Below are 13,946 nucleotides of genomic sequence, written 5' to 3'. Positions count from 1 at the left end.
TCAGAAGACAGGCCTAGTGATCTGCTTCTGAAAGGTCACAGCCTTGAAAACCCTGTGGAGTAGTTCTAAACTCTGCATACCTGGGATCTACATGAGTTGGAATTGACAGCAACTAACAACAACATATTTAACATTAAGTTGTACCATTTCATGTAAAATAGAAACTTTGCAATCATATAAACCAAGAAAACCAAACCCAGTGCCGTCAGGTCGATTCCGACTCATAGTGACCCGCTAGGACAGAGCAGAACTGCCCCATAGAGTTTCCAAGGAGCACCTGGTGGATTCAAACTGCCGACCCTTTGGTTCGCAGCTGTAACATTTAACCAGTACGTCACCAGGGTTTCCTTGCAGTCATGTAGGTTCCTTTATTCTGTACTTCCTGTCAACCTTAATGTTTTGTCATAGATATTATTTTTACATACATTGAAAACCTTAGCAATGTCATCATTTTGTTTTAAATAGTAATACAGGCAGTCCCTGGATTACAAACAAGTTTTGATCGTAAGTCTGCCTTTACGTCGAATTTGTATGTTAAGTCAGAACAGTTAGGTACAGTTTGTATCTAATGTCAGTCAGGTGTTTTTCTTACCTTACAGTACATAGTGTACCTTTCTGTGCATAAAAAGCATTAAAGAAACACTTGCAGACACACTAAAACATCTTTAACGTAATAATACAGTAATAATAATGTTTTGTTGTGTGTTGCAAAGTAGCGCCCGTTGTTTGTTATTATGAACAATTGTATGTACATTGAATTTTTAATATAATAGATTTAATAGGGGTTTCTTCGTAACTGGAAACGCTGGTGGCGTAGTGGTTAAGTGCTATGGCTGCTAACCAAAGGGTCGGCAGTTCGAATCCTCCAGGCGCTCCTTAGAAACTCTGTGGGGCAGCTCTACTCTGTCCTGTAGGGTTGCTATGAGTCGGAATCGACTCGAAGGCACTGGGTTTGGTTTTTTGGTTTGTTTGTAACTACTTGGGTTGTATGTAAGTTGGACGTTTGTAGCCCAGGGACTGCTTGCATGGTAAAACCTGTGAATGCTGGAATCTGCGTAAGGCCAGAAACCTGTCAGAGAAGAAAATCTCAAATATTTTCCACTAATAAAGAGCAATAGAAAAGTTGTCCGACTGCATCCTGTCAAAGGCGGAAAACTTGCAAGATCTGGAAAAACAAGGCAGTCCCATCGAGTTCAAACTCTCACAGATTTCACTGTAGGTATTTTATAAAAACTTAGGAAAAAAAAAATCTTTTATATTTACGGAGATATTTACCATTCTCAGTTCGTTCCTTGAAAATGCAGTTTCCTTTCTTACCAGTTTTTTTCAGCCTGAAAGGAAACTCACTGTCACTGTGATTAGCCATCATTGTTGAAAGAATGACAGTGTCTGGGAATGTAATTATTTTTTTACATTAAAAAGATTAGCCTTTAAATATCTAAATTTTATCTTTTCAAATTCAGGTCATTCTCATTACTTTCTGATTTCTCACTAACAAACTACCAAAAACAGTTTCACCTTTTACTAGTAAATTGGAGTCTTTATGGGAACTTGGGCTGCACAATTGGTTTGTGATTGGCTGCTAACTTAAAGGTTGACAGTTTGAACCCACTGAGTGGCTCCGCGGAAGAATGTTCTAGAGAAGTTCCGTAAACATTACAGCCAAGAAAACCCTATGGAGCAGTTTTACTGTGTTAACACGTGGGATCAGTATGCGTCAGGGGCTAGTGACAATAATATGAACATCAAATTTTAAGTTGTAGGCAGAATGTGGACTGAATAACATAGTGTGCTAACTAGGAATTTTCTTTAAACATGCTTTCTTTTTGATAACTTTAACTGTCAGCTTGTTTATTTGGTAGAAAGATGTATGAGGGCTGTACAACTTGACAAATTTATGGGCACTGTGACTTCGTTGCTTTTCTGTAAAATTAGTTATTGAATCAAAGAATAAATCAACCTCCTCCCAACAGCTTTTTGATATGCTTCAACTTGTCAGAGTCATTCAAATTGTTATTTATTCCTTCTGAAACATGGAGATAATGGGCTACAATTATAGTCTGGTTAAAACGTTTTATGAGTTGCAATGGAGGGTAAAGATTATTTCAGAAATCTGTGTGAGCCATAAAGGGATGGGACTGTAAACCTATGCAAAAAAGGCATGGCACTTTTTTCTCTTTGATAGGACTAGTTGAGAAAATGGATTCAGGGCCAGGGTACCTCTTGAAAGTCAAGACAAAGGTGTTAGAAGTAATTCATTACCAATAAAGGGTAAAATACAGAAGTCCATGAATGATTTATTAAAAAAAAAAAAAATTGGATTCAAATCTATCCACAAATGTATTATGAAATTTCTGTTGCAACTGTAAGAAATTACAAGGATTTTAGTGGTTTAAAACAACAAATTTATTATCTTGTAATTCTGTGGGCCAGAAGTCTGATACCTTTCAATAGGCAAAGATCAAGGCCTCTGCAGGGCTTTTTTCCTTTCTGGAGGCTCTATAGGAGACTCTGTAACCACTGTGTAAACAGAATAATGCCTCACCTCTGACCCCCCCAAAGTTGTCCATGCCCTAATCCCTGGTACCTGAGACTGTGTTGGGTTTCATGGCAATAGGGACTTTGTACACGTGATTCAGGTTACGGACCTTGAGATGGGGAGATTACCGAGATTCTGCTGATAAGCCCAGTGTAGATCCATGAGCCCTTAAAGTGGGGAATTTACTTTCTCTGGAAGCAGGAGCTGTGTCGGTACAGTAGTTAAGTGCTTGGCTTGTAACTGAAAAGTTGGTGGTTCGAACCTACCAGCCGGTCCACGGGAGAAAAATAGAGCAGTCTGCTTCCATAAAGATTACAGCCTTGGAAATCCTGTGGGGCATTTGGGTTGCTATGAGTTGGAATTGACTCGACGTCAGTGGGTTTCTCTGTAAACAGAGGTGAGATGAGGCTGAAGGGGAGGCTGTAGAAATTTGAAGCAGGAGATGGACTTGACCCATGGTTGTTGTCTTTGATGAGGGCGGCCTCCAGAAGCTGAGAACAACCTGAGCCAGCAAAGAAACAGAGACCTCAGTGCTACAACTGTATGGAACTGAATTCTGCCAACAACCTGAATGAGTATGGGAGAGAATTCATCCTCAGAGTGTCGAGAAAGGAATGCAGCCTACTGACCCTGTGGTTTTGGCATTGTGAGATTTCCATGCAGAGAATCAGCTGAGCCATACTGTGCCTTGACTTTCTGACCTAGAGAACTGTGAGATATAATAAATGGAGGGTGTCTTAATTCATTAAATTTGTGGCAATTTGTTATGGCAGCAGTAGGACACTAATACATACACCGTATTGCAGAACTTCATGACTGGTTCCATACTCTTTTTTTACCTTTTATTTTTTCGCTTTGTTTTGTTTTACTAATTTATAAAATTTACTTTGTTACGTGCATCTTTATAAGTAGTCTCTATTTCTTCTTAGATGCAATTAAGCAAAGTCATAAATTAAACTATGTAATGACTTATGGATTTTTAAAAAATAATAAATGAATACTGAAAACTCTATATAAATGCTTTACACGAAAATAAATATTTTTAAAAAGCCCTCGAGAATGTTTCAGCCTAGCAAAACTTGTTCAGAAGAGTCTTATTGGCATTCTTGGTAAAATTGAAAGCATTATTCATCCTATGCTGTTTTTCCATACAGTTTTTCGAGTTACTCAGCTAATATTATTTGGAAGTATACTTAGATTCTTCATGCAACATGTTACGTTTTCTCTTTGAATTGAAAGAATGCACATTTTATTCAAGTCAGAGCTGAATTTTAGTTGCTTTTAGAAGAGATTTTTGTATTTATTTAGACTTTAATCTTTTAAAAGTTCAGCTCTATACAATTTAAAGAGCTCACGATTTTGAGCAGGAGTAGTCTATCTTATTACAGACCACTGGGGAAACAACATACCGGTGGTGCATTTTACTGAAAGCTACATCTGATAGTTAGGGAGGGCCACTGCGTAGGAGCTTTCCTATTTGGTTTCCTGGTGATTATAGGCTTGTTAGGTTTTCAGAAATGAAAAGGTATAAGTTTGAGAATACTATTTATTAAAATCTATGGTTTTTTAAAGAAATTGCTTTGGAATTAGACTCTGAATCATTAGAAAAGGACCTTATTAATACTGTTACTGTTAATTTAGCAGTGATTACAAGAGACTAGGCTAAGCTTTTGTAAAAAATTATCAAAAGAATACATGTATTTAGATTAAGAAGAGCACAGGTTTTATACAAAAATAGTAAGACTTTATTGTAAGGGGGTGGTACTTAGCATGGTATTGGTGCGAAGATAGACAAGTGCATCAGTAGGACAGAATAGAGAGTCCAGAAACAGACCACAGTGATTTATGTAGTGCAGTGAGGAGAGGGTTTTTTTTTTTCCCCCCATAAATGATCCTTAGGTCATTTGGCTATCCATATGGAAAAAAATTAATCTGGATCCCTTCTTCTTCACCTCATATCATACACAAAAATCAGCTCTGGGTTTTAGGTGTATAATAGACACGTATTAACCAGTATGGCTAAAATTAAAAAAAAGAAAACAGTAAAATAAATAGCTGCATATTCATACATTTGAATACAATATAGGAAGGGGGTAGAACAAATTACAGCTACACTCAACAACATGGAAGAATCTCATAAACAAAATGTTTAGCAGAAGGAGCTAGGCAAAAAATATACATACTGAAGGATTCCATTTATATAAAATAAAAAAAAAACAGACAACATTACTCTATGGTGTTAGAAATTAGGATTTACATACTTTGGGCTACTTTGGGCGTGGTTACTTTGGGGATGGAGAGCACATGTGTGTACTCAGATCAGCATTACAAGTATTAATGAAGGTCATTTTAAGGGGAGAGGGAGGTAGATTATTACCTGTGAATTTTTATTGGTGGTATCTCGGAATAGAAAGAACCTGCAAATAGTGTAAAACTGAGTTTGAATCTTTACTCTGTCTCTAACTACGTGTGGCAATTCAATTATTTAAAGTTTGTTCCATCTTTGGTAAAATGGAGAAGACCCACCTCAGAGGGTGGTTGTAGGGATTAGAATAGATGATGTATGTAAAAATCCCTTTGTTTTGTTTTTACACTAACATTTATTGGGCATGTACTGTGTCAAGGATTATTCTGAATATTTACAGGTATTAATTTATGTAATCCTCTCAAAAGCACTGTGAGAAAAGAATCTCTATTTTATAGACGACGAAAATGAGGCTTAAACAGATCACAGAGTTACTAAATGCTGGGAACTGGATTTGAATCTGGAAAATTTGATTCCACAGCCTGTGTGCTTACCTGTTAAGCTTCTTATTCTTAGCCCTATGTATGATTAAAGATAGGCTCAGAACTATTTGTGGTAGTGTTTTGTTATTTTATCTGTTATATATTACTGCACAGTGCTTTGCGGTAGCTTAGTTGAAAACAACATGACTATATAATGAAATACTCTGATGTCTTCATCAGTGTTTTAGTTACACTAACTAGAGGTTTTTATTGAAAGCAAAATTCAGTCTTTCAAAAAATAAAGATTTTAGTTTACCAGTTTTTTTTTTCACCATCCAGAACTCCTTGGTAAAATTGCTGGGTTATGTGTACAGAGGTTTAGGTAGGTTTGCTTACAGTTAGCACTGGAGTACCATAAAGAACCACCTACTTCGCGTCTCTCTGGATAGTGTTTTTGCTCTTGTTTCTTCAAAAGCAGAAGTTATAACATATTTTTGTCTTGTTCATTTTTGCTCCCAGTGTAAATCAGTGCACTAGAAATGGAATTCGTATGTGTAAATTCCAGTCATGTCAAGTTTTGTTGAAAACTTCAGTGTAACAGTGGTTTTATATTGACTTGTGGAGGAGCGTGACATCATAGTAATGCTGTAACTTGAGAATAAATATTATTTGTAGGAATAAAAAATATGATAGGGTGAATCGGTATAGAGGCACATGGTTGCTAACTCTGTATATGTGTATGTGTGTGTGTGTTTTGCTTCTGATATTCTGGAGTTTTTTAGATTTTATGTTTAGATTTATCAAGCAACTTTTGTGTTTTTTTTTTGCCTTGGCATATAGCACTTTGATAGATGAGCCCTTTAGCTTTTACCTGTAGTGGAGTCTTGGCATTTGCTATGCTTCCTGGATGAATCATTAACAACAGCATGTCTTAGTAATTGATATTATTGTAGTTAGTTTTGCTGGAGGATTCTGTTCTTAGCTTCTCTGTGTGTGCTGAGGGAGGCATGAAACTTCCCCAAAGAAGGTTGGTATTTCAGGCCCGATCCTGGCTGGCCTTGGCTCCATGGCTTACCTATAATAGACTATGTTTTTATTTTTCTTTCTTACCCCTGCTGAAGCCATATTTGGACTATACTATGTTCTTGCCTTAGAGCTCCTACTTGTTAGAAGCTAGAAGTTCTAGAGTGTTGATGGAATGGGATTTATACTTATTTCCTACACCCAACATGGTACTTGGAACATACTGGGCATGTTGGTTGAGTGACTGATTGGGCTGATTGACTGGCAGAATGAAAATAAATGAAGTACAGAAAGAAAAGGAGACTTAATGAAAGGTTAATAACACATTTAAGGTTGTACAGCTACTGAGTGGTAGATCTGTATCTTAAATTTAGATCTTAGGGCATCAGATCATGTTCCTTTCCAGTTCATTCCTTTAGCAACTACTTGATCATCTGAAAGACAATGAAATCAAAGAAGACGTCACGCTTTTTTAAATGACAAGTGAATGCTTACCATAGGAACTCCAACAATTATCAGGCTGGAGTTAGTTGCCTATGTTCTTGCAAATGAAACTAAATGAAACATTGAAGCATCTAGCTTCAGTCCAGCCCATGTGTCAAAAGCAGAGCCACAGCTCTGGATTCAGTTTTAGCTAAAGTTGGCATGGAAGAATAAGTACTGCTACAAAGGAAACAGAATGGATAGTCAAAAAAACAAAACACAAACCCGTTGCCATTCTATAGGACAGAGTAGAACTGCCTCGTAAGGTTTCCAAGGAGCGCCTGGTGGATTCGAATTGCTGGCCTTTTGGTTAAAAACAAACAAACAAAAATATATATATATAGTCAACAATGTTGAATGTGTTAAAGATTTTAGGTAGGATGAGGACTGAAGACAGGCTTTTGGATTTAACATTTATAAAGTCATTATTCTTCGGAAAGCCAGATGGTAATGGATTGAAGAGGAATTGCAAAAACTGACCATAGATAACTTTTTTTTTTCTTTTTTAGGATGTTTGTGGAGTGGCTGGTGGGTTCAAACCCACTGACCTTTTGGTCAGCTAATACGATACTATAACCTGTAAACATATTTTACCAGTTTTCCTATTTATGTCCATCCTAGCAAAAGAAAAAAAAATTGGTCAGAATCTAATTCATGATTACACATCATACTCAGTTATCATGTCTCTTTAGCCTTTAAATCTGGTGCAGTTCTTTTTTTTGGTCTTTTACAACCATAATGTTTTGGAGAAGTGCAGGTGAATTAGTTTTTAGTGTATCTCTTAATTTTTTTTTTTTTTTCTTAATTTAGGTTTACCTAATGTTTCCCCATGATTAGATTCAGGTTATATATTTTTGTTTTTTCCTTTATGTTCAGGAATAGCACAGAAGTGATATTATGTCCTTCTTCCTACACCATGAGACTGATTTTACCCGTTACTGATTATATTAACCCTTGTCCCTTGGCAAAGGTGTTACCTGTTTCTACATTGCAGAGTTTTCCCGTTTTTAATTAATAAGTATCTTGGGGGGGTATACTTTGAGACTCTGTAATATCCAGTATTTTTTTTCATTATACTTTTTCCCTCAGGTTTTAGAATTCATTGATTATTCTTGCCTTAACCAACCAACCAATTGCCGTGGAGCTGGTTCCAAATCATGGTGACCCCACGGATGGCAGAGTAGAACTATGCTCCATAGGGTTTTCAGTAGCTGATTTTCAGAAATATATCACTAGGCCTTTTGTCCGAGGCCCCTCTGGGTGGACTCGAACTTCCAGTCTTCTGGTTAGTGGCTGAGTGTTTAACTGTTTTCACTACTCAGGGATGCTCATTTTTGCCTTAAATAATTATAATTATAGTGGTTGTCAAATGAGTTCCTCACTACATCATTTCTTCTGCATTTATTGTTTATAATTCTACTATAAGGAAGACCTTTTCCTTCAATTAATTGTATTTTTATGCACATAATGCGCATCTTCTACGTTTGGTTGCCATCAAGCTCCTTCCCCCAACCGAGTATTTTCGTCAGGGCTACATGCTAATTTTTTTTCACAGCAACATGTTAAAAAAAAAAAAAATCCACATAAAGGCACTTGTGAAAAGACCTCAACGGGGGTGGGGGGGGGAGTGGGGAGGGTAGCCAATGATTGTGTAAAAATATGGTATTTATTCATTTATAGCAATATGAATTCGTGAACTCTTACTTGATTCAATGAATCGTAGTTGGTTAACTATCATTATTTAGTTTGAGGTTCAGACCATCCCAAGTTTGGCACATGGGAACCTCTTCCACCTGGCTCCTATGTCCTTTTGACATGCCCCCATCATTTTTTTTTTTTTTTGGTCAGTTTTTACAGCACGCTGTTTAGGTAATGTGAAAGTATCCGATTTCTAGAGTTTAGTTTGGATTGAAATACTGTATATTAGCATTTTGCCTTATTTCAGATCTTGAACATTTTTCTGTTTTTTAAAAAGAAAGCTAAAGCCTTACATAAATAAAAATGCCTCCATTATTATTTAACTCTAGTTACACTGAATATACCCTTCTACAACTTCTTTTTTCACTTCCTATGTCCTGAGCAGATAATAAAAACCAAACCGCTTGCCGTTGAGTCAATTGCGATGAGCAGATAATAGCAGTTTTAAAATAAAATAAAAAACCTTATTTGTTTAACAGACAACTTTGTCATGCCTTGATAAAAATCTCTGATGACCCTTGGTTTTAAATAGTTGTTTTTGCCAACTTGTTCAGGTGACAGAGTATGTGGAGCTCATGAAATATGAAATACTGATATATTCTGTCATACTAACAAGAATTGTTTTTCTTAGCTGGAAATATGCATGTATTATATTTTGAAATATAAAACTACAGTAAATTTCAGTGTACTTTCAAAACAAGAAGCTGAAAATTTAGGCACAATTTGCAAATTCGTAGTTTTTTAGTGAATATTTATTTGCAGTTTATACATTTGCTTTCCAGTTGTTCATATTTTTGCTTCGTCATATGCTGGTTCCACTAGCAGAAAAGTATCCAGAGTCAGTAAAGGTTTAATGGGGAAAATATTTGGAATGAAAACCTAATATTATGACAATTCTGTTTTCTTGGTGATCTATGTGAGATAGACTGCTGTGATTCAGTGAGGCAGACTTCTGTGATTGAGTTTTATAGATAGAAAATCTAGCTTCATTTGCCAAACAACAGTGTTTTGTGGGAAACTATCTTGAGCTATTATAGGCTTAGAGTACATGGGCCACCTGCTGAGATCTCTTGGCACCTGCTATTACCAAATCCTTAGGAGCATAGATAAGGTAGCTCACTTTCTTTTTGGGTAGTTTACTTTGTTCTTGGATTACTTGATGTGTAGCTTGACTCTTCCAATTAATTTTATTGCAACCTTAATCTGTTTTCTTCTAAATAAGTGTTAAATAAGGTATCATAGAATGATAAAGACTACCACAGGTTTGTAGTAGAGTCATAGTGTATTAGAGTTAGAAGGCACCTTTGTCATCTACTCTGATATCCTACTGTCTTAGTTATCTAGCACTGCTGTAACAGAAATACCACAAGTGAATGGCTTTAACAAAGAGAAATTTATTCTCTCACAGTCTAGAAGATTGGAAGTCCCAGTTCAGGGTGCCAGCTTTCAGGGAAGGCATTCTCTCTCTGTCGGTTCTGGGGGAAGGTCCATTTTATCAGTCTTCCCCTAGTCTAGGAGCTTTCAGTTCAGGAACCCCAGGTCCAAAGGATGCGCTCTGCTCCTGGTGCTACTTTTTTGGTGGTATGAGGTCCCTCTGTATCTGCCCACTTCTCTCTCCTTTTATCTCATAAGATCAAAGGTGATGCAGGCCGCATCCCAGGGACACTCCTCTTATATTAGATCAGGGCTGTGACCTGAGCAAGAGTGTTGCATCCCACCGTAATCTTCTTTAACATGTTCTAATCTTGCCTCATTAACCACAGGCAGAGATTAGGATTTAAAACAGATAAGAAAATTACATCCGATCACAAAATGGAGGACAAGCACGCAATACTGGGAATCATGGCTTAGCCAAGTTGACATATATTTTGGGGGGACACAATTGAATCCATGATGCCTACTAAGGACAAAAATTATATGTATCATGTGTAGGTTGACCATATTATCTATCATCCAAGTTGGAGAAATTTTGAGAATGAAAGGTGTGGGAAAAAAATGCTAAACTGGTGGGACTCTGGAACAAAAATGAGACTGTCCTGGGAGAGAGGGGTGTGTGATCACCGTAGTTATAAACAACTTTGCCAGATAATCATCCGACCTCTGCCTGAAAACCTGTGTCATGGGTGGCCCTAATGATTAAAAAGTTCTTTTATTGAGCTAAAATTTGTCTTCTGTAAACTGCTAATTCTTATTCCTGGTTCTGCCGTCTGGTACTAAAGATGGCCTGAATATGGCACTATATAAAATATATCCTCTCTTCAGGTACTTTTTCTTTTAAACAAATTTAAAAGTGCTTTATTTTTTTCTTTACAAAAATCTTACAGTTCTTTCCCCGTAGCTTTGCAGTATGCCCAAATTAAAACCAAAAATATAACACAATATAACACAACCACCATTCTGATGGCTAAGCTACCAGGCTTTGGTGCAGGGCGCTGCTTGCTGAACAACACTTCAAACACTTGAAAGCACATCCATACATTTTCATCCTGGTACTTTTAGAAAATATTCAGTGAGGTCTCTGGCTTCTCAAAACAAAAGCTTTCAGTTATTACCTTAATATATTATTAACTTAAGATGAAATGAAAGGCTATAGGAGATATGCCAGTTAAAGTAAAAGAAACAGAGTAGTGTATATGTGGAAAGGCTAGGTTTCCAGCTAGAGGTAATCCTAGTCCTTACAATTTTGTTGTCGAAAACACTCGGTCCACCTATAAAGACACACCTTCAGATACTTTTAAGACAACTCTCTTGTCATCTTTTTTTCTGGTTCAGTATACATGTATTTTTTCATCCCTCTTGTTACTATGCTGGAGACATACTTTTCAAATGCTATGCACTACCTAAAGAGCTCTGGTGGTTCAGTGGTTAAAGCACCCAGTTGCTAACTGAAAGGTTGGTGGTTCGAACCCACCAGCTGCTCTGCAGGAGAAAGAAGTGGCAGTCTGCTTCTGTAAAGTTTTACAGCCTTGGAAACATGATGAGGCAGTTCTACTCTGTCCTTACAGGGTCCCTATCAGTCGGAATTGACTCAGTGGCAGTGGGTTTGGTTTTGGTATATATTGCTCACATTTTTTCAGGGAACTGGTAAGTAGGAAAAGCTGAGGTGATAACTTTTGAGACTCTGTGTAGATAGGGCGTAGATCCTGGTTCATTACTGTATACCAGTAGGTCTCCCCATACTCGTCCCCCCCCCCCCCCCCCAGTTTTTAAAATGGATTTCAAGGTAACTGTTAAGAATGTAAAATAGAAGCATTGGACAGCACAATTAAGGAAAATTTTGTTCATCTTTTTAAATGTTATTTTACTTTGTTTTTGGCTAAAATATGATCCTTTGCCTGTAAAGATTTGTAAAAATTAGGTTAAAAATTTAAAAAATGATCCGAATTATTTTACTTTTCCCCCTTTTTCTTCTAGCTTCACAATGAAGAGGATAATTCAGAATCATCTGCTATAGAGCAGCCGTCAACTTCAAACCCAACACCGCAGATTGTACAGACTGCTCCTTCAACACCAGTACTTGAAAATGACTCTTCTCCTCCACCTTACAGTAGTATTACCGTGGAAGTACCTACAACTTCAGGTATTTTTGTTTTTAATATGAAACAAGTGGTAATGTTTTTAAGAATTCAGTTTTTAACCAGTATTGCTTTATGTAAATATCAAGTCTTCTAATGGAATTCTTTGATTTTATGATTTTTTAAAAAAGATTTCCCAAGGATAGTTGATAAAATATTTACTTTACATTATTTCATATTATTTTTTAAAAATTAGTTTAAAAGTATAGCTATTTAAACTTTGCTTTGCTTATTAAAATTTATTCCAGATGGACTAACATATAACTACTTTTGGAAGATAGATACACACATATACATATGCCCATACATATGTGTGTACACACACACACACACACACACATTTATCCATACACATACTTACATATACACGTGCATACACATACACATATTTATCCGTACACACATACTTACATATACACATGCATACACACACACATATAGATGTGTGTATGTGTACCTACTTAAACAGTCATGAAAGAAGGTGTTATTGATGGTAAGTATGATTGGAAATGCGGTAACTGTAGTGTGGTAATTATGTGTCAGTAAAGTTGAAGGTTGTGCCTAATGTTATTTCATACACATGTTAATAATTCTTGGATACATCTTAGTTGCTACTGTTCATCTTATTCTTTCAGGCTGTCCTGAAGAACTTCTTCATTTCTTTCTCTGGCCATAATTTTGTATTTTCCAATGCTAAGTTATTGTATACTATTTCAAATATGATTTTTATACTATTATGGATAACTTCTCTAAGTATTTTATGTATTTATAAGCTCATTTAGAAAAGTTTATTTTAAAATTATTTTGAAAATCATTTTAACATAAAAAACCCTTTGTAGAGTATTTCACCTTCCTGTTTCTTATTCCATAATTAATGCCATTTCTCTCAGAACGCATGCTTACTTTTTTGGTCATGTCCAGGTTTTATCTAGACCACTTGGAATGTGTAAAAAGACCTATTCTTTCTTCCACCAGATTGATTTATTTTTTTATAATTTACTTTATTTAATGTAGTTCCTGAAAATCATCTCCATGAAGGTTTTCTCACTAATTAAATGAATAAATGTGAACTTTTAAGAAATTTGTATGTGTTTGTTTGATCAATATGTTTGACATATAATTTTGCTTATAGTACCTATGTCGGAAATTGGTAATGCATTTTCTTTTAACAAGCAGTCTGTACTTAACTATTATAATATATTTCCAGAGATTGTATTTCAAAAACAGGTTAAAAATTTAGGATGGAGAAATACTTCATAAAAAGAAAATTTAAAGAACTAGGTAGATACAGGAAAATGGGAAGAGAAAAGGATGAGTAAAAGGGGCCTCTTTTAGTATGTAGCACTTATGCTTAAGACAAATACCAACTAAATTTGCTCAGCAGTTGCTGAAAGTGACATGTAGATCAAGGAAATAAATATATTAGGTTCTGCTTTTAACCTAGTCGGTAGAGAATATGGCTTATCTCTGAGGTATGAAACTTCAGGGAAAATGGTATACTGAAAAAAAAAAAAAAGTTACACTTTAAATATCAGAGTGTAGTTTTTGGAGTCAAAAAATCCCTGGGTTCTGGCATTTAATGGTTGTGTGATATTGGACAAATCACTTAATTTTTCCGAGCCTCAGAATTGCTAAGATTCATGTATATAGAAGTACTTTAGGAAATGTTTAGTACTATATGTTTATTATTATTCCTGATTTTTCTGTTTCTACTTTTGGCTGTCAGATAAGGGGTAAATAAATTCTGAGTGTTTATTTTCATATATAACATGCTGATAAAAAATGTATTAAAAAAGAATAGCTGTTGAGCCTGCTTATGTACAGCCAAACACCTCATGGGATTTGTTTCCTTGGTTAGGAGGTTTAGGGTCATGGTTTCATGGGACATCCCAGTTAATTGG

The 13,946-nt window shown here is 36.0% G+C and overlaps 1 protein-coding gene across 1 annotated transcript in view; it reads left to right on the top strand.

Moving 5' to 3' along the window:
• NDFIP2 (Nedd4 family interacting protein 2) overlaps positions 1–13,946 on the top strand; it is a 52,098-nt gene that overhangs the window by 14,071 nt on the left and 24,081 nt on the right. Inside the window, exon 2 of the mRNA XM_003409344.4 lies at positions 11,885–12,050. Within this exon, the coding sequence (XP_003409392.2) occupies positions 11,885–12,050 (166 nt within the window). The remainder of the gene's footprint in view (positions 1–11,884; positions 12,051–13,946) is intronic.

The sequence above is a fragment of the Loxodonta africana genome, chromosome 17 (assembly GCF_030014295.1).
Source record: "Loxodonta africana isolate mLoxAfr1 chromosome 17, mLoxAfr1.hap2, whole genome shotgun sequence".
NCBI lineage: Eukaryota > Metazoa > Chordata > Mammalia > Proboscidea > Elephantidae > Loxodonta > Loxodonta africana.
This window is presented reverse-complemented; position numbering and strand designations above follow the sequence as displayed.